The sequence below is a fragment of the Phyllostomus hastatus genome, unplaced genomic scaffold (assembly GCF_019186645.2).
Source record: "Phyllostomus hastatus isolate PE091 unplaced genomic scaffold, TTU_PhHast_1.1 phas_scaffold_78, whole genome shotgun sequence".
NCBI classification, from domain to species: domain Eukaryota; kingdom Metazoa; phylum Chordata; class Mammalia; order Chiroptera; family Phyllostomidae; genus Phyllostomus; species Phyllostomus hastatus.
Window position 1 is genome coordinate 64,117,275 of NW_025334041.1, and position 19,497 is coordinate 64,136,771.

At 42.8% G+C, this 19,497-nt stretch overlaps 1 protein-coding gene across 2 annotated transcripts in view; it reads right to left on the reverse strand.

Moving 5' to 3' along the window:
• The window catches only part of FHL2 (four and a half LIM domains 2), a 67,695-nt gene that overhangs the window by 27,196 nt on the left and 21,002 nt on the right, over positions 1-19,497 (reverse strand). Inside the window, exons 1-2 of one of the 2 annotated variants that reach the window (XM_045827810.1) lie at positions 10,784-10,918; positions 954-1,133 (exon numbers count right to left, since the gene is read on the reverse strand). In XM_045827810.1, coding sequence (XP_045683766.1) covers positions 954-1,109 — 156 coding nt within the window. In that variant the 5' untranslated portion in view covers positions 1,110-1,133; positions 10,784-10,918. Of the gene's footprint in view, positions 1-953; positions 1,134-10,783; positions 10,919-19,497 lie in introns of those variants that run through there. The other variant, XM_045827809.1, reaches the window with a different exon arrangement.

Below are 19,497 nucleotides of genomic sequence, written 5' to 3' on the forward strand. Positions count from 1 at the left end.
GAGGAGAGTGACAAAATCCCAAAAGAGGACAAAGGAATGAAAGCCGAAAAAAGTGACATGCCATAAATTGCCTTAAAGTCCATTAATCTGGGAATTCCTTTGGAGATTTCGAACTCCATTTTGTACCAAATCTGTGGCTCTCAGGATGACAATCACCTACTGTTTGTCACGTGTGTTTCAGCAGCTGTCTTGCAGGTAAAGATATCTGCAAACTTTGAGACACGGACGGACTCCCAGTGGCATCCTTCAGTGGTCCAGTTTGGACTAAAGATATGCTGAGAAATATAGGCCAGGATTCCCAACACTCAACCCCAGGCAGTCAGCGCAAATGACTGGTGGCCTCAGTTGAACCTGCTGGGCCATCCACAGCAGGAAAGCTGGGAATTCCTATGTGTGCATCTTTCCCCTTGAAAATGAAACAACACAAATCTTGACCTCCTGACACTAAAGAGAAAAGAACCCCTTATATGCCAATAACTTTCCTGTTTTGATGTGCCCATCTATCTGGGCATCAGCTCTAAATCACTCATGTGCACATTTCTTCCTCAAATATTTATCAAGCAGCATCTGCTCCTCCTGAGTCAGCACAGAGCAAACAGGAGCAAGAGAGCGTGGCCCTCAGGTAGCTACAGCACTGGGAGCTGGAGTGGGTGTGAGATAGGGACATGAATAACTAGAATGTAAGAACTGTACTTAGGACACTGAGCACAAACTTCCTGGGAAAGCAAGTGCTATGGAATCAGGAGTAGTCAGAGACCAACAGAGAGGAGGGAAGAGCTCAATAATACTTATGGAAGGGTCCAAGCCCATCAGAGTGGGGGAACCAAGAGATGGAATCAATAGGTGATGAAGAGCAGGACTTTAGCATGATCACACAGAGAGGCCTGTGGTTCTTGGGAAGTAAGAGAGACCCAGGAGATACAGGGCATTACTCAGGGAAGGCATGGGGGTACCTTGCAGTCGCAGCCAATGGGCTTCCTGCACTCCTCACATGTGCTGGCATAAAGGGCCTCGAAGCAGGCCAGGCAGTAGGGGCTTTCCTCTCTCAGGATGTACTTCTTCCCAAAGAGAGATTCTTCGCAATGGTGGCAGTCAAAGCGTTCAGTCATTTTGACACCTGATTTTTCAACAGCCTGTTGAAAAGACGAGAAAATACATGTCCCAGTGAGCACACTGTGAATGCCATGCATGCTGATGCATTAGCTGTCCTGCCATCTGTCAGTATCATCCCTAGCCAAGGAGTGGTTCTCTCTGGGTAAAGAGTTGAAACTCACCCTTGCCACAGTCATAATTTTTAATCCTTTCTCAAAAAATTAGTTGGGGGCAGTTTTGTGTTTGACTGCATTCTATGATTTTAAAAAAATTCCAAATGTCATTGTGTCAGAAAAAGCTACCTCATTTTTGGATACAAGAGCTGACATCAGAGCCCTCACACATGTGCTTCAAATGTGCCACTGGGCCTGTGTCTTTCCCTTCTCCCTCTCCCAAACTAGAAAGGCATGGCTAGAAACAATAGGTTCAATCTTCTTTTTTTAATTTAATTTAATTTTTTATTGTATTTCTTTCCATTACCATTTATATGTTCATTTCTACAAAGAGTTTCCATGAGTTCCCCTTTATGGATTCATAAATTTGAACAGTAAGAAACAGCAGTGGCACAACCCTTGACCTTGACATGGCATTGGGAAGCACAATCTCCTCTTGCAAAAGAAAAAGTGCCATACGTTCCTCAGGCAACTCATTTTTCCCAGATGAAAAGATCATCCTTCCACTGCCTGAGTATCCAGAAAGGAGGCCACAGGGAAAGGCCAGCTTCCAAGAACAGGGATTAGTACAGAGCAGGAAAGCCGTGGCCTCTCCCGGCAGTACCTCACGGCTGTCAAAAAGGAACAGGAATGCATCTCCATGCCAGCCACAGCACATATTTCCAGGGTGAACATAGAGTGTGCATGAGCAGAGGGGGTGGGATGGGAATGGAGGGCCACAAGAGGAGGTTTTTACCTTTCTCATCCTCTTGTGCCATTCCCATACACATGTTAGAACTCTTCCAGAATGTAAGAGTCTTCTGTGGAAATACTTGGTATGGAGAAACACCTCCAGGACATTAAAAATACAGAGTTGATATTTTTCTGGAATATATTCTCAGGTGGCAATATTTCATTTGTGAAAAATAAGAAGTTTTAGAAATTATTAAATATGTGGACTGGCTGACTGTAACTCTGAGTAATGTTTCATGAACTCGAATTAAACTTGGTTCAATTTTGCATCATTTCAAACCATTTAAGGGTGAAATTTCAGAATAATACCCTATGATGCAAATAAAGTATTGTTGCTTGGTTTATGATAACAGCAAATTTGATACTGTTTATTAATTTTGTACTGTTATATATACAAGATCTTGACAAGTGTAAGCAAACAAATGAACAATATTCAAGCATCCAGACTTGGTTATTTCCACGTTTACAGAATAGTTATTTTTCAAGAGTATTAAACATGCAGCTGGACACATGTAGCAAGATCCAGCCTTCAAAATCTCTTTTCTTGGAGCTAAAGAAAACATTGTGTGGACATTCTTGTGATAAGATCACAAGATGGGGCTCCTAAGCATTTGCATTATTATTCTGAGACCCAAAGTATAAATATTATTCATAGTGAAGCCATTGCACTTTGTGGCAGCTATGTTGGCAGAAGATTCAATGCTTTCCTGTAATTCCTCAGTTATTGGCCTTGAAAGTGGCCTTCCTTCCTCCCTCCCTCCCTCCCTCCCTCCCTTCCTCCCTTCCTTCCTTCCTTCCTTCCTTCCTTCCTTCCTTCCTTCTTTCCTTCCTTCCTTCCTTCTTTGGTGCTGTGAGCAGTATATGAACCTGCATGAGGAGACCTCACTGGACATTTATTTCATTGCAGTTCAATAGTATCCTTCCACCATATATATTTTTCCCAATAAAGACTGCCATTTATCTGTGGAACCAGAGGTCTATGGCCCATTCTGTTTACACAAACATAAGAATAATGACTTGAGAATCTGAAGTAAAAACAATGAAAGAAGACAGAACGATAAATTGTGGGATTTTAAAACCTGGAAACAACTCCCAGGATTTTCCATGACAACTACTTCACTTTATGGATGGAAAAACTAGAGCCCAGGAACAATATTGAGAAAAGAGGATTCACATGAGTTTTCACATGACTAACTTCCGATCTAAATTGTAAGGTGGTTCCATGTGGGTTTGGACAAGCACAGGCCCTGCTTGGAAAAAGAAATACCACTAATTTATCTAGAGTACCATGTTTATGTTCTCAAGCCAGTGAAAGGGGTGAACCTTCTTTCTTCCAAGGCAATGGCCATGATGTTTCTATTCCTGGTGACTATTTGCTTACCTTCTCCAACTGCACTGGACCAGGAGAGAAATAATTGAAGGGAGTCAACTCTGGGCACAAGGAAGGGGGCTCCACATCTGCTCAAAATGTGACTGAGGCTGTCCCGAGATAACATCATCATCACTGATTCTGACTCCCAGTAGGAATAGTGAGACTGTAGCCTGCTCAGAAACTCCAGCTGGGACGAGGCACTTGGCCCAGTGGTTCAGGTTCCCTGTCTGTAGATTTTTTTTCCTGACTATGGTGGATCTCTCTCCCTCCTGGCTCATTATCTTCTCTAAGAAGTTACTACAATTTCAGTGATTAGAAGAACACTTGTGCTTAAACCAACAGGTGAGGTGTAAGGTGAGCACCCATCATTAATTAGGAACAGGGCAGGATACACTTTATCTGAGAAGGTCCTCTTACAGATTTTCAGACAATTCTACAAAGCACAAACTCTAAGAGTCAGAAGTAAGTAGCCCATAAGCTAATGAAAAAACTAAGGGTTTCCTTTTTGTCACAAAAGTGTTTAAAACCAGTTCTTCCTTAATCAAATGCTACCAAATAAAATATTTTGCATATTTTAAAATTACACTATCAATCTTAAGCTTCTTTTTAATAAAGAAATTTATCTATAGCCCTACATTAGAAGCCCCTTGTAACTTTCCATTTAAAAATATTTTAAAATTTTATTCATTGATTTTAGAGAGAGAAGAGAGAGGAAGGAGAGGAGAGAGAAAGAGAGAGAAACATTGATTTGTTGTTTGACTTATTTATGATTTATTGGTTGATTCTTGTATATGCCATGATGGGGGATCAAACATCAAACTTGCAACCTTGGCGTATTGGGATGACACTCTTAACCAACTGAGCTACCCAGCCAGGGTAACTTTCCACTTTTAAATCCCATAAAAAACCTGAGTGTTTATTAATTCAAGAAGCATCAGTTGAGCTGGAACTGGGTTTCAGAAGCTATTCAAAGTGCTAGAAGTACAAAGATGAATAAGACTCGGGCCCTCACTGAAGAAACTTGTAGTCTGGTGAAGAAAGCAGATATGTATCAGACTGTAAGTCTCCCTGCTCTGGACAGTGATGGAGAGATGTACAGGGCACTATGGGCATGCAGGGGAGGAGCCCCGCCCTGTGTTAGAAAAAGCTAGCCAGCTGATACTGCAGGCCAGGAGACAGAGTGAGCAAGGCATGGAGATAAGAAACAGGGAAGGGTGAGTAGACACCCCAAGAAGATAAGAATGAGTGGGATTAGTTAAAAGTAGCAATGATGAAGCTGAGAAGATAGTCAAAGGCCCAGAAAAGGAGGGTCTGTGACCTTGACCACAAACACTAATGTGTCCGTGGGCAACAGGTTTTAGTATATTAGCTCCCGAAAGCCTGTAGTGAGTGTAAAGGGGACACAGGAAGGCTCCACTGAGAGTTTGCTGTGTGGAAGCCCGGCATTGCTGTGCAGGGTTGGGGGAGACAGACTGAAGGGCAATGACTCTTTGAAAATGTTTTCAGGGTATCAGAGTCCACCTCTGAATTGTTTCTTCAGATAAAAATCAGACATCTTGGTTCTGAAAGGGCTGTAATGACCTAGCTGAGTATAATCACTGTTTGGCCTCCCTCCCTCCTGGCCATCACCCAGGACACAGAAATGCTGACATGAATAAGCAACAGCATGCAAGAAGCCACCCAAACAAAGGTTGTGACTGCTGACTTGTTAGTTCATTGAATCAAGTCCAAATTACTATGCCCTGGAGTTCTCATCCCTAATGAGGGTTAAATCATTCTCTGATGTCTTTTCCCCTTGGGCTCTGAATAAGCAGTGTCTTTGAAAAAGCTGGACCTTAGGGAACAGGTTTGGCTCTCCGCCAAACTAATTGCACAGGGGCTGGCAGCCCCATGGCCTGGAGGGCTCTCTGATCCCAGTCTCTGTCAGCTCAGTCAGTGTTCAGTCAGATGCAAAAATAACGGTTCAGAGAGCAAAGGGGCAAAGATGCACCAGGCCCACCTCCTGAGAAATAATTACTGTTTAAAAGTCTACAGCTTCTAAATGCGGGTGATTTTTTTCTCAGATTTGAAAACTGTAAAACAAAGTTTGAGAGGGAAAGTGTCAGAGCTAGGAAGAGAGAAAAGAAACATGAAGAAGAAGGGAAAGGAAACATAAAAAGACAATAAAGGAAGTAGAGAGAGATGGTAAAGAGGTGAAGGAAGAGAGGCAAGGACATTGAGAGCCAGGGCGCTTGTCCATGTGTTTTGATCAGAAAGATTTCCTGAGACTCAAAGGAGGGGTGCTAGCATGGTGGGTTTCAGGAGCTTGCCCTATCCTTCCAGCCCGGGAGACCTATTTTGGCTACCTTGATCCAACTTGGCCAGGTTCACAAAAAAAGACTCAGTTAAGCCTCCTTTCCAATGCTCTTTTTCTTTAACTACCTACTTTGGTCTAACCCCAAAGATGCCACTTCCTTCCTCCCCTTCCAAACCCAAGTGTTTTTCTCTATCAGCTATGATTTAGGAGACTCCTCTAACAGTCAATTCCTAAAGAGAAACCTGTGAATTTTCCCAAACCCTTCCCCCAATATGAGAAGCTTCAGGAAGTCAGTCCTGACAAAGCCATGGCCATCTTTAAATGCCATTAGGGACCCAGGTAGGAAATTCCATCATTTATCAACAATCAACCAGAGCTTTTTAGAGAGACCTAAGAAAATCAGTCTGTTGCATGAGGGCCTTTTTTAGACATGCATCTAGGAATACAATGCTTTCATGACACTGCATGACACTGTGGGACTGTCTGTGTCCAAAGCTTAAGTGCTGTGAAGGTGGGCACTGTGTATCATTGTGGCCCTGATGGTGACAGACACAGGGTCAGGTGTTTCATAAATCCTCCTAGAATGAGTGAACAAATGGATGGATGAATGAACAAATACAAATATCCCAGAGGACAAACACGTGGGCAAAAATCAATAATAAAAATGAGGAATGTCTTTAGAGAATAATCTACTTGCACAGCAAACCAATGTAATGTGCTTTGGAATCTGATGCTATTGAACTTTCCAATGTAGTAGATCCTAAGCTTCATTCTTCCTCTTCCATCACTGGTATCTTTCCCTCTTCCAGCTAAATGCTGCTTCCACAGCAGAGAGAACTTTCCTCTTTATGTTTGGACTCTAAATCCTTGTGAACACACAGCTAGCTGCACAGTCCAGGATGAGGCTTGGTCATGTCAAGAAGTAAAAGCCAGCAAGGAGACAATTCCAAGCCTGTCTGCTCAGAAGGTGCTAGGCCACCTGACATAGGCTCCTGGTATCAGTGAAGGGTCCTGGGCCTTCTGCAGACACAATGTGCCCAGAAAGCAAAGATTGTCACCCTAACATTCTTCATTAGTTTAGCTGAACTCTTTCTTTTAAATAAAAATTCTGGTGAAAGAGAGAGGGGGCACAATTTAAGAGGTGTTGCTATTTTTAAAAATATAACAATGTACCTAGGATTCTCTTGAAATTAATTTTTAGACTGTTGGTAAAGTGTAAGAATGACTATGCCTGCAGCAATATGATATATCTACAGATCAACTGAATGAACCTTTACTGAGTACATCTATGAACAGGGGTCAGGGATGTACTACAATTTGGTATGTAAAACAGTAACTTGCCAAAAAAAAATCTTGGTTTGTCTCTGATAAAGAAATGTTTTGCATGAGAGATAATGCTTGAATAAGGTAACTGCTATCCTCCACATAAACTTTTGAACATGGAATAATGAAAAAAAATGGGAAATTAATAAATGTCAAGTTTATGACCTTAAGTCTATAGATGCACAAATAGTGATACTTGTTTTGATGCCCTACAAACTTTTAAATTCCATCAATAAGAATGTATGAATGGACCATGATTTTCCATGTACTGTCTTAAGTACTAGGAGACTGAGATAAGACATACAATTTCTGAAAGAGTTCTAGTCCAGTTCTAATCCCAAAGAATTTAAATCACTTCTAAGATACTATCTTGTAATTTAATCACAAAACATGTCAGTTCAGTCGATGCTGTACAAACATAATTATGCAGGCTGGAATGGTGGGCTGTCTCAGGTTCATAAATCATCTCAGTGTTGGAGGGTGAAGGGGAGACCCACCCTACTGCTCCACCACCGCCTTCCTAGGAACATGGGAGCAAATTATTTATGTGTTCACTCTTTCACAGCCTCCTCCAGTCTCCCCAAGGCAGCTTGTTGTTTGTGCTACACTCAGTCTGCTTGGTCTTCCACCTGTTATGACCCCCTACTGGCCTTTTCATTTGGCAACTCCCGACTTTCATTAAAGACTAGCCTCCTCATTCTGCCCCCTGCTGCTTCATGGTGTTTCACCAGCACACTGTACAGGATCCTGTCATGACCACTTGCACGTGTCCTGCTGTTCTGCATGGAGTGGCTAAGCCTTATTTGTTCCAGGGCTATATCATCAGATATAGACCAGTTTATTTTCTTTCTGACTAAAAACCTAAATATTTACAGACTTCAAGGATGCTCTCTGACATGAATTTTATTAACCCACAGAAATAAGACAGCTGCTCCTCTTACTGGGCACAGATGTCACTTGCCTCACTTGGTACCATAGCCTAAAGGGAATCTTTAAGCGGCAGACTAAATCAGGCCAGTAAAGGTATGGATTACAAAGGCTGAGGGCAACTGTGATAACATGGGATGTCCAAGTTCAGGCCAAGTGTGAGAATCACCCATGAGAACTGGACTAATGGTGGGGAAAACAAATGCTGCCCCAGACCTCTCATTAGATCTTCAAGAGGACAAACATATTTATAGCAAAAGGAAAATGAAGACCACCAGTAGCAAAGGTGTGATAGAATCTTACAAAAGTGAGGCTGAGAACAGAATCAGTAGGAGAATAAATATATATATGAATCTGAAAGCCTAAGAACCAGGAACACTGATGGTGTAAATCCTAGTGCAAAACCCAGCAGGCTCAAGAGCTGATGTTTCAGTCCAAGGCCGAAGGCTGAGAATGACCCAGCTAGGCAGTCAGGCTGGTGGAGTTCCCTCTTGCTCAGCCTTAATGTTATATTCAGGTCTTCAACTGATCGGACGGGGCCCACCCACAATGACAAGGACAATATGCTTACTCAGTCTATTGATTGAAATGCTAATCAATGGTAGAAACACCCTCACAGACACACAGAGAAATAACGTGTCTGGGCACCCCATGGACCAGTCAAGTTGACATACAATTAACCATCACAGGGGCTACAGTCCGAATCCATAATTTAAAACAACAGCCCATTCACATGACCACCCCAAAATCATGTAGCCAGCTTGGCCTCTTGGAAGAGCAGACTCTTGAGCACTTGAGAAGAGCCCATGTATTTTGTTCATGGTGGTCATTTTGAGGAAGTAGCCTCTCAGTAGAATTCCACATGATAAATGAGCTTTGTAAAATTCTTTTAATAAAACTGCAGGAAATATCCAGTATTTCTTTTTGTGTACCAAGTGCAAGGAACTTTGTATCTCATGGCACCTGAGTCAGAGAGAAACTTCTACTCCAGCCTCCCCTTCCTGACAAATAAATGAGTCAGCCTGAGTACCAGCCGCTGGGCAACTGACCCTTAGTGCCAGCAGGACTAGAACCCAGGCCTCCTGAGGCCCACTTTAGTTTTTTCAATATCCCAATGGGCATTTTACTTTGCAAGTGAGATTTCTTTCAATACTGGAAGTGACTTAACAAGCAATCTTGGGTCACAGTGTGCAGTGGAATATTCAGGTGGGTTCTCAGTAGTTCAGTGGTTAGAACTCAGGCTCTGGAGTTAAGCTGTCTGGGGTCAGATCTCAAGTGCACCACTTAAGGCTGGAAAACCTTCAGCAAAAGTTACTTTATTCTTTTTCTGCTTCAGTTTATCTGTAAAGATGAGGACAATATCAAGTATGTATACACTGCTTATGATCTGCAGACTTGATTACAACCCTGCAAGAAAGTCACTATCATATCTGTTTTCCAGCTGAGGAAACTGAGGCATGGAGAGATTTGGTGACTTAGCTGAGGTTGCACTGCTTGTGGATGAGGGACCAGGACATGAACTCCAGCAGCCTAGCTCCAGTGAATGCACGCCCACTGTCAGTCACACCTGCCTTCTGGCATATTTGTGTGTATTAAATGAGATTGTGGACATGATTGCCCCAAACATTGCCCAGTCCTCAGTATGCCAAATTAGCCCTTATCAACAGGCTGCTGAGTGAAAGCATTTTAAAGTACCACAGATTAATAAACACTGTGGAAACCCAATTCTATACCTTCATTGATAACCCTTAAAAATTTAGGGTGAGCCAAATCTGGAAAACACGGTGAAAAACATTTTATATAAATGTACAATGTAATGTTCTTCATTAAGCTTGGTTTTATGGAAGTTCAATTGTCCAACCAGAAGTTCCTGTACCTCTAAGACTTGCCTCAGTGTTTTTGGTCTAAATTCCCCTCAGGATAGCGAACTCCTCCCTCTAACACATTATTGCAAAGCCCAGGTCAGCAGAAGCAGTGCCAAAGGTGACAAAAAGATCTGTCCGTGTGTTTTGAACAGTCTCCTGATTATAAGCCCATACTGTGATTCATGTCCCAACGTAGGTAAATGCGAGGGAGTGCAGCCGCTGGAAGGCAGCTGTGTGCCTTTCGTTCAGCCTCGGCTCCGCTCCTTGGGATGGAAACCCATGTTGGGGTGTGAAAGTAAGTATGATCTTCATTTAAAATGGGAAACAATATTTAACAATCTCTGTCGGCAATGTCAGGTATGCTAAGATATCACACAAGTGCAACTAAAGATGAGATTTTTTTTTTCGTTTAAAGTAGCCCATTTTGTTAAATGCAGTGGTTAATTTTTTAATTTTCGCACGAGTTAATGCATGAGGTCACACCGAAAGCTCCACTTCTTTTTACTGAGAAGGGTTCCGACATCCCGCACAGACAGAGGAGGGCCAGACTCAAGGTCTTCGGGGTGGGGGAAGAATCACCTCCCCAAGCTGGGACCCTTGCCTTGCTTTTGCCGGGTATCCCTCGTGGGTGGCACAGGCCCTGCTGGCCACCCAGCGATGACCCATTTGGCCTGCACACGCCTGCAGGCCTCCCTCCAAGGATGAGGCGGGGGTCCCTCCGGCCTACGGTACGCTCCCTCCACCACGAGGCCTCCCCACCTCGGTTCAGCTTCCTTCTTCCCGAATCTCCTCCAACTGCACGCCTCCCCTGTCCCCGGGTCTTCTCCACCGCAGGGACCCCTATCCCCGGATTTCCCCCAACCGCTCGAGTGCCCTGTCCCGGGGTCTCTTTCAAGGCTTGCCACCTCTCTCTCCCGATCTCTCCCACGCCTTGGCTTCCCTGTCCCCACGCTATGCGGGTGGAGCCCGTCTCCCTCCCGGCGGCTGGGATGGTGGCACTCACCACGCAGCGGGCAGGCGCTGGAGGACGCGGTGGGACAGAGGTCCGGGGTGGCGAAGGCAGCTGCTCCAGGATGCCGCTCCGCAGCCTGCTGAGTGGAGCGCAGCCTCCAGCCCTGGCGAACCCCGCGTGTCATTTGACCATATAAGGAGAAAGACGCACGCCTCCCAGACGCCGGCGGCGCGGGCTCGGCGCTCTGGCCGCGGTGCCGGGGCGCCGCGGCTAGCGCCCTCGCTCACCTGGTCGCCGCGCCCGCCAGCCCGCGCCTGCAGCGAGCACGGATTTGGACTCTTTGTTGGTTTGGCTTTTCCCTCGTTCCACGGGGGTCTATACCTCACTGGGTGACGCGCAGTTTCCCCCCTGTAGTTGGCTCGCAGTGTCGAGCGTGGGGCGAGGGCCCCAGGACGCCGAGGCGGCGACCTAAGGACCCTCCAGGCAGAGAGGCAGGAATCTGCGGGGTTCGCGGAAAGAGAAGCAGGCCGAAGGCTGAGAAGACACGGCGAGAGACATGAGGGATGGAAAAGGGCCACTTAAACGTGGGCGGGGGGGGCGGGTGGTAGGGAGGATACGTCGGAAATGTATCTGCACGGTGGGTTTTTTTCCATCTTGCACTGCAGACCCATCTCTGCCAAGAAATAAATCCAGCTGATGGCCCACAGTGATAATACCACGTTCTTTGTTCCGCGCTAGAGAGGGAACAGGAGAAGGTCCAATCCCCAACACTCCACGGGCAAGGAGGCTCTCTAAACGTTCTGTTGTCCTCTCTGGGCGAGGGAAACAAAAGCCAGGTGGAGGGCCTCGCAAAACTCAGGCCCTCTGCCTGACACACAAACCCACACACCATAGGGCAGTGGTAGGAGAGGGGACACAGGCTGAGCCCCGTGCCTGGGAAAGGGAGCATCTGGAAAGAAATGTTTGTTCTTAAGTAGGTGGCTAGCTGCCCTACTTAGGCACAGGTGGAAGGTGAGCCTGACAGCCAGTGAAGGCATAATAGAAATACTGTGAGCAGACACATTATGTTTAACATTCAGTGGACCTCAGAGAAAGAAAAACTACTTGATTGTTCTCTGGGTTGACAGTAGCTAGAGATTTTTCAGAGGCTCCCCAATGGGTCTCCAGGCAATCACAGAACTTGAGAGCCACCATATTAGCTTCCCTTACTGAGCACTAGCTCTTTGTGGTATCTTATTTGATCCTCATCCTTTGGAGGCACAGGATTTTATGCCGAGGACCACATCTGAGAGATTTGTGCACAGCCTAGGGCAATCATTATGCCAGTTGAGATTTGAACCAGAATCTGTCAGATGGCAAAAGCATGCAAGGATCTCACAGGACATGAAATGCCCCTCACCCCATGGGTCACTCCAGTGTCCTGCAGAGGGCTAAGACATAAACTCAGACAGAACTGGATGTGGGGAATCCAGCCTTCCCTCCCTCTTCTTTTCCTGAACCCCTCAGCTTCTCACCAAGATGAGGAGTGTGGTCTTCTAATCTGATTTCCCACTGAAAATCAAGGCAGGCCAGTATCTTGAAAATTCAGAGCAAAGTGTATGTAGAAAAGCCTTTCTCTCTGACAATATCTAGATTTGTTGTCTGTATAGCTGAAAATTACAAGATGATCTAATTCTCAAATGATGAGTCTAAAAAAAGTTTAAAAATTATTGAAACATTTTCTGCATTTATCTTCTTTCACCTAACTTTATTTTATTTTGTTTTCTCAGTTTTGTTTTTAATTCATTCATTTTCATTTTATTTTTAATATAACTATTTAGTTTTATAAATCTTCTAATAACTGTTTTAACTGTGCCATACAGATTCTGACATGTTGTATTTCCTTTATTATTATTTTAAGAAATTCTTCAATTTAATTTTGTATTTCGCTTTTGACCCAAAGGATAGAAAAACATATTAAATGAACTTATGAGGATGTAATTAACAAAATCCAGACTGTGGAAGCAAATTTATCCAGTTTCCACAACAATGTCATAGAAGAATAAAAGGAGGAGAGAGGTGGAGGAGGAAACCAAAAGATAAAAAAGCCTAACCAACTGCAGTGAATGGGTGGACCTAAAAACAGACTATTTAAAAAATAAATTTTCATGAAACAATCTGGCATTAATAAATTAATAAACTACTATTAATTTATTTTCAGTGTGATAATGCAGTTACACTCATTGTTAAAGTCCTTACTTTGCAGAAGTATTGCCATATTAATCAATGAAGTAATATTGTCTGGAGTTGCTTCAAAATAATTTGAGTTGCAGGGGATGGGTGGGATACACACTCAGAAACACACATACACGCACACTATACACACACACATACTATTTTTATATACACTATATATACATAAAATAGTATCTGCCATGGATTAATGGTAACCATGAAGCTGGGTGACAGGTATGTGGGGTTCATTATACTAGTCTAGCTCCTTTTGTAAGGCTTAGAAAATCCCATAATGACCATTTAAAAAATTATAAATACACATACCATTTGCCCTTAACCCAGCATTTCCCCTCACAGAAAATTATCTTACAGATTGGCTTGTTCCTGTGTAAATTGACATTCACATGAGAGGAGTCACCATGGAATTGTTTATAAATAACAGTAAAATACTGGACCATGTTATATGTTCATTGACAGGGCCTAGTTAAATATCATATGGTCCATTTTAAAATTATTTATGTGCATCTGTTAAAAAGAATGAGGTAGCTACATTGATGGATTTGACATGATCTTCAAGATGTAGCAACAAGAAGCATAGAACACTTTGTAGATAGTGAGCAACTGTTTGTGCTAACAATGAAAGAAAGGAAGCAAAGAAGACAATATGTACATTCAGTGTGGTTGCCTCTGGGGGGATGTTGGGACTGAGAGTATTGAGTGAAAGCAAGATTAATTTTTATTATATACCCTTTGTTTTCTTTAAATTTTGAGTTATGTAAATGTATTATCCATTCAAAAAATAAAAAATATTTTTTAAATTAACACATGTGTCTTCTTTAGGAAAAATATGAAAAAAAAAAAGTTCACCTGAATTTATAGAAAGTCAGTAGGAGGTTTGTTAGAAGTAGAGGAAGGAAGAATGCAGTTCTGGACTTAATGACATGTATTTTTTGGAACAATTTTTTTAAAAGATTTTATTTATTTATTTTTAGATAGAGGGGAAGGGAAAGAGAAAGAGAGAGAAACGTCAATGTGTGGTTGCCTCTTGCATTCCCCTACTGGGGACCTGGCCTGTGCATGTGCCCTGACCGGGAATCAAACTGGCAGCCCTGTGGTTTGCAGGCCAGTATTCCATCCACTGAGGCACACCAGCCAGAGCTTTTCTGAACAATTTTAATCAAAGGACAAACTATTAAAAAATAAAACTTTACAGAATATTCTGGTAAAATGTATTTTGAAAAGTTCTGTCTTGTACAGCATTGTATTTCCCAGACCTATAGCATGGCACATGGTATGTGCTTCATAACTATAGATAATGAATAGATGAATTGCAGAAGAATTGTTTGAAATCTAACAAGTCACTCATTTTGTAAGTGATTACAGTACTGTGTGACAAATAGAATATTATAGAAAATATAACACAGTCTAAGGCATTACTGCTTGATCTCTGGGATCAGGACTGGATTTGAATCCCTATACTTACCTATGACTAGTTCTGTGGCCTGGGGAAAACCCAAGACCCTTAGTCTGCTCATACAAAACAGTGAACTAAAAACCTATATACTGCCAAATTTGGGGGAAGATCCTTTCACATAATGCATAAAAACCACTTCGCACATAGTAGGCCCTCAGTTATTTGATGATAAAGAACAGATGAATCCAGAATAAGAAGGAAGCACAAAGGTGGTTAAAAGGTACAAACTTCCAGTTATAAGATCAATTAGAACTGGGGATATAATATACAGCATAGTGACTGAAGTTAATACCATATTGTATGTTTGAAAGTTGTCGAGAGAGTAGATCTTAAAAATTCTCATCATAAAAAAAATTGTAACTATGTGTGGTGATGGATGTTAACTAGATTTACGGTGGTGATCACTTTGTAATGTATACCAGTATTGAATCATGATGTTATATACCTGAAACTAATGTAATGTTGTATGTTAATTATGTATACCTCAATTTAAAAAAGAAAACATACCTAGTTCTCATTAAAAGTGAGCATTAGGTTTAGGTGCTGTTCTAAATATAAAAGGTTGCCTTTTTGAGGTAAAAATTCTCTGCTACAGATATTATAAAATGCTAATTCATGGAAAAAATTAAGAAATTATATTTTTCTGGGAAAGGGATCAAGTGGCAACTCTGATAGGTTATTCAAGATCTTCTGTTTATTTCAGTTCTCTTGTAATTCTTTCACCAACCAACACAACCCTAACTTCTTCCTCTCTTGTTGTGAAGGTTTCAGGGAGAAGCATATCTAGGAAGGGAGGAAAGAAAGGGAAGAGTTTATGGTGTGGGCCAGTGGTTCTCAAAGTGTGGTCTGGGACCAACCACAGCAGGATCACCAGTTAACTTGCTAGAAGTAAACATTCTTGGGCCAAGCTCTGTGTTTCAACTAGCCCTGCAGGTAATTCTGATGACTGACAGTGCTTCTGGGTAAAATTCCCTGGAGGAATTCCAACTGGACTCAGTAATTTACCTGAAACCCTAGGAGATGTCCCTTTCTATGGGGATAGGGAGTGGGAACAGAGGTAGATTGAACATAGACAAGACTCAGAAACTCTAAATCCAATAGCAAGCATTACTCACTCTGTCAGATACAAAATTTACAAGACAAAAAGTTCCAGCCTGTGTCTCAGTGGTACAAATGCTGAAACTTAATTGTCTCCACAGAGAGGCCCAGAGGAAGGCAGAGCTTCCGGAATGGCCACAGACTGCAGGCCAGATGGTGGGTAATCAGGTGGACCAGGGAGGCCGGTGAACCAAGACCCACAGCACTGGCTCTAGGAGACCTGACCATCACCAGGAAGAAAGGGAAACCTGTGAAAACACAGGATTGGGGAAGCAGGGTATGGTCAGACTTCCCTACCTTAGTTACCCTAACTAACCACTTCAATGAAGATTTTTAGAGCACTTTTATTCCACTGACAATGGGGTTTCTCACAGGCAGTTCCACCCACTCAAACCCTGGGCAGGAAACTAGTGGATGATTTGCCGCTGATTCAGAGGTAATCATTCTTAATTGTCTCAGATGGTTGGAGGGTGATTGTCTCAGATCATAACAACTTGTGGTCAAAGGGTGAATTCTCCCCATGCTCCCTGGAGGGGAGTGGAGTCAGGAGGCAGGACTTTGGGGGCTTCCCCACGACACAGCACCAGACCCCAGTGTGGTGGCTCAGACACTTGGACTCACCTTTCCTGAAAGCACTAGCTTCCTGAACGAAGCAGGAAAACCTCTATGGAAGATGACTCTGAAGGCAGATGGTCACCTGCCTGTGCCAACTACCTTGGTCTGGTTATAGCTACATTCTAGTAGGACCCATTCTAATGGACCTAGTTGGTCCATTGCCTGTTAGATTTTCAGGAAAAAATTAGCCCTCTACAACAGCACACTCTTTTCCTTCCCCTCCCCCTTGGCCATGCTCTGGTTAGGAGGTAAAATGCTTGGCTCTTCCTTAAGACACAAAGTTTCCGAATCTCATTTCTTCACTTTCTTTTTTCACAAACTGATTTAATGGATGCAAAGTGTCAGTGTTTAAAGTCTGAAAATATGCCTGACTCTGAGCCAAATCCACAAACAACTCCCTGAGTCTGAGTTTGCCATCATTGGTTAATCTTTTTTTTTCCATTGGTTAATCTTATTTGCAGCACTTGATACAAGTTTATGTGGCTTTGATAACTCATTAAGAAAGTTTCTCATTGGGGGCTTAATGACCAATAAAATGAAACCATTCACATTGCAGTTGCCATCAGTTGTGGGTCAGTAAATGATGCTGGACAGTTTCAAATGAAAATTATTTATAATGTGGACCCAGAAAGCTTGCTTCTTATTTGAGATCATTTGTCTCTGATTTCAGTCATTTTCTTCTGTAATCCATTCATTTCCCTGCTTGCCAGCAGTTTTTCCCTTTTATCAGCAATACCAAAATCCATTTAAAAGAAGTGGTACTAGGACTTTCGGTTAAGATGGTGGCATAAGCAGACATGGTTTGCCACTTCATACAACCACTTTAAAATTACAACTAAAATATAAAATAACCATCACACAGAGTAGCCAGAAATCAAGTTGAATGGAAGTCTGACAACTATGGAATTGAAGAAACCACATCCATCCAGACTTGTAGAAGAGGCACAGATGTGGAATGGGCTGGTCCCTCACCCACATGTGGTGTATAAAAATTTAGGAGGGATATCTTGGGAGCGAGGAGTCCCAGCTCCACACAAGGCCCCCAAGCCTAGAGTTCCAGTGCTAGGAAAATAAGTCCCCACAACTTCTGGCTGTAAAAACCAGTGGGCATTGAGTCCATGGAAGAAACTTCTGGAGCCCCAAGCAGTTCCTCTTAAAGAACCCACACATGGACTCACCTACTCATGCTCACTCCCACTGAGCCCCAGCACTAGGGTGGCAGCCTGAAGAGCACCAGTGGCGTAGAGGGAGGAACTGAAGTATTTCGCATTAAGGCAAGGAGAAGCCATTGTCCCTTTCCTAAACCCTCCTCCCACAGAACTGGCAAGCTGGTGCCATATCTGAAACTCCATCAACCTGGCTAACACTGTTTGACCTGCCTTGGAGATCCTGAGAAAGTTGGCCGCATCAAATTTATGAGCCACCCAAGCTTCTTTTCCATGTGAATGGCCAGTCTTGGCTCATGCTTCAGAACTTCCTAAATCCTCTCAAACAAGCAAGAGCTGGCCTCAGTGACTCCCAGGCCTGGCACTAGCAGCAGCCAGCCTAGGTTCACAGCTTGGCTTTGTGGAGAATCTCCAAGCCCAGCACAAGTAGCAGCCATCTCAGATTGCTTTATAGTTCAGGCAGGGTGGTCCTGGGCAAAACACAGGTGGGGGCTGACCTTGGCCTGCACCACCTAGGAAACCCTAGGGCCAGCTTACCCAGTGGATAGCTGCAGACCACATCAGAACACTATCACTCTGCCCCTGAACAGCTGATCCTCCAAGGAGGATGGAGGTTTCTGATAAGTCACAGACAATCCTTGCAGCTGACTGGCCTGAGTAAATCCCTCTCGACCTTCCAACAGCAACCAAGGTTTAGCTATAAGAGAAAGGTATACTCAGCCCATATGAAGGGCACATCTTGAGCACACAACCCAGGTGTTCGGGGAGGCTGTGCCACTAGACCCTACAGGACACCTACTACATTAGGCCACATTACCAAGACAGGGAGTCATAGCAGCTCTACCTAATACATAGAAACAAACACAGGGATGCTGCCAAAACAAGAAGACAAAGAAACATGGCCCAAATGAAAGAACAGATCAAAACTCTAGAAAAAGTGCTAAACAAAATGGAGATAAGCAATCTATCAGATGCAGAATTCAAAACACCAGTCATAAGGTGCTTAAGGACCTTAGTGAGGACCTCAACATCATAAAAAAGATCCAGTCAGAAACAAAGGATACACTAATTGAAATAAAGAACAATTTACAGGGAAACAACAGTAGAGTGGATGAAGCCAAGAATCAAATCAATGACATGGAACATAAGGAAGCAAAAAACAAACTATCAGAACAACAAGAAGAAACAAGAATAAAAAAATAAGGATAGTGTAACCAGCCTCTGGGACAACTTCAAGTGTTCCAACATTCACATCATAATGGTGCCAGAAGGAGAAGAGAAAGAACAAGAAATTGGAAATCTATTTGAAAGAAAAAATAATGAAAGAAAACTTCCCTAATTTTTGGTGAAGGAAATAGACATGCAAGTCCAGGAACCACAAGACAGTGGATGCAAAGAGGTCCACTCCAGGACACATCATAATTAAAATGCCAAAAGTTGAAGATAAAGAGAGAATCTGAAAGCACTAGGAGAAAAGCAGTTAGTTACCTACAAAGGAGTTCTCATAAGACTGTCAGCTGATTTCTCAAAAGAAAACTTTGCAGGCTACAAAGGACTGGCAAGAAATACTCAAAATCAAGAAAAGCAGGGACCTATAGCCAAGATTACTCTACCAACCAAAGACATCATTTAGAATCAAAGGGCAGATAAAGAGCTCCCCAGAAAAGGAAAAACTAAAGGAATTCATCATCACCAGACCATTATTATATGAAATGTTAAAGGGACTTTTTTAGGAAAAAGATCAAGACTATGAACAATAAAATGGCAAAAAAAAAATACATATCTATCAACAATTGAATCTAAAAAACAAATTAAGCAAACCAGAAGAACAGAGACAGAATTATGGATACAGAGAGTGTTTTGATGGTTTCCAGATGGGAGGGGGCTGTAGGAGAATAGGTGAAGAGGTTAAGTCATTAAGAAGTACAATTAGGTAGTTGCAGAAGAGCCATGGGGATGTAAAGTACAGTATAGGAAATGGAGTAGCCTTAGCTACATATAAGTTCTTAACTTATATGCATGACCCATGGACATGAACAATGGTGAGGGGATTGACTGAGGGAGTGGGGGGGGTGCTTGGTGGAGGGAAAAGGGAAAAATGAGGACAACTTGCCAAAAGGGAAAAATGAGGACAACTGTAATAGCATAATCAATGAAATATAATTTAAAAAATAATAAAAGTAGAAGTGTTCTAAGGT